This window comes from Eimeria tenella, genomic scaffold (assembly GCF_000499545.2).
Source record: "Eimeria tenella Houghton genomic scaffold, Eth_scaff1747, whole genome shotgun sequence".
NCBI lineage: Eukaryota > Apicomplexa > Conoidasida > Eucoccidiorida > Eimeriidae > Eimeria > Eimeria tenella.
This window is the reverse complement of record NW_013541575.1, coordinates 4,343-4,597: the sequence shown is the minus strand read 5'-3', so window position 1 is coordinate 4,597 and position 255 is coordinate 4,343. Positions and strand designations below refer to the sequence as shown.

General features: G+C 65.5%; 1 protein-coding gene across 1 annotated transcript in view; it reads right to left on the bottom strand.

Annotated features, from left to right (window-relative positions):
* The window catches only part of ETH_00033805 (uncharacterized protein), a gene marked incomplete at both ends in the record, with an annotated part of 3,493 nt that overhangs the window by 564 nt on the left and 2,674 nt on the right, over positions 1–255 (bottom strand). Inside the window, 2 exons of the mRNA XM_013373793.1 lie at positions 3–22; positions 173–255. Of these exons, the coding sequence (XP_013229247.1) occupies positions 3–22; positions 173–255 (103 nt within the window). The remainder of the gene's footprint in view (positions 1–2; positions 23–172) is intronic.

Below are 255 nucleotides of genomic sequence, written 5' to 3'. Positions count from 1 at the left end.
CCCCCGACAGCAGCAGCCCCGACTGCACGCGCCACAGGAAGATGCTGCTGCTGGTGATGCAGCAGCAGCAGTCCGACAGCAAGTCTGCTGCTACCTTCTTGATGCGGCTGCTGCTGCAGTCGGGGTGCCGCTGCAGCAAAAACACTCCCCGAGAGTTTGTGGGGCGGGGCACGTGCTGCAGCAGCAGCGGGAGGGGCCCTCCTGCTGCTGCTGCTCTGTGGTGTACAGACACTGGGGTCTCGGCGAAGCCGACGA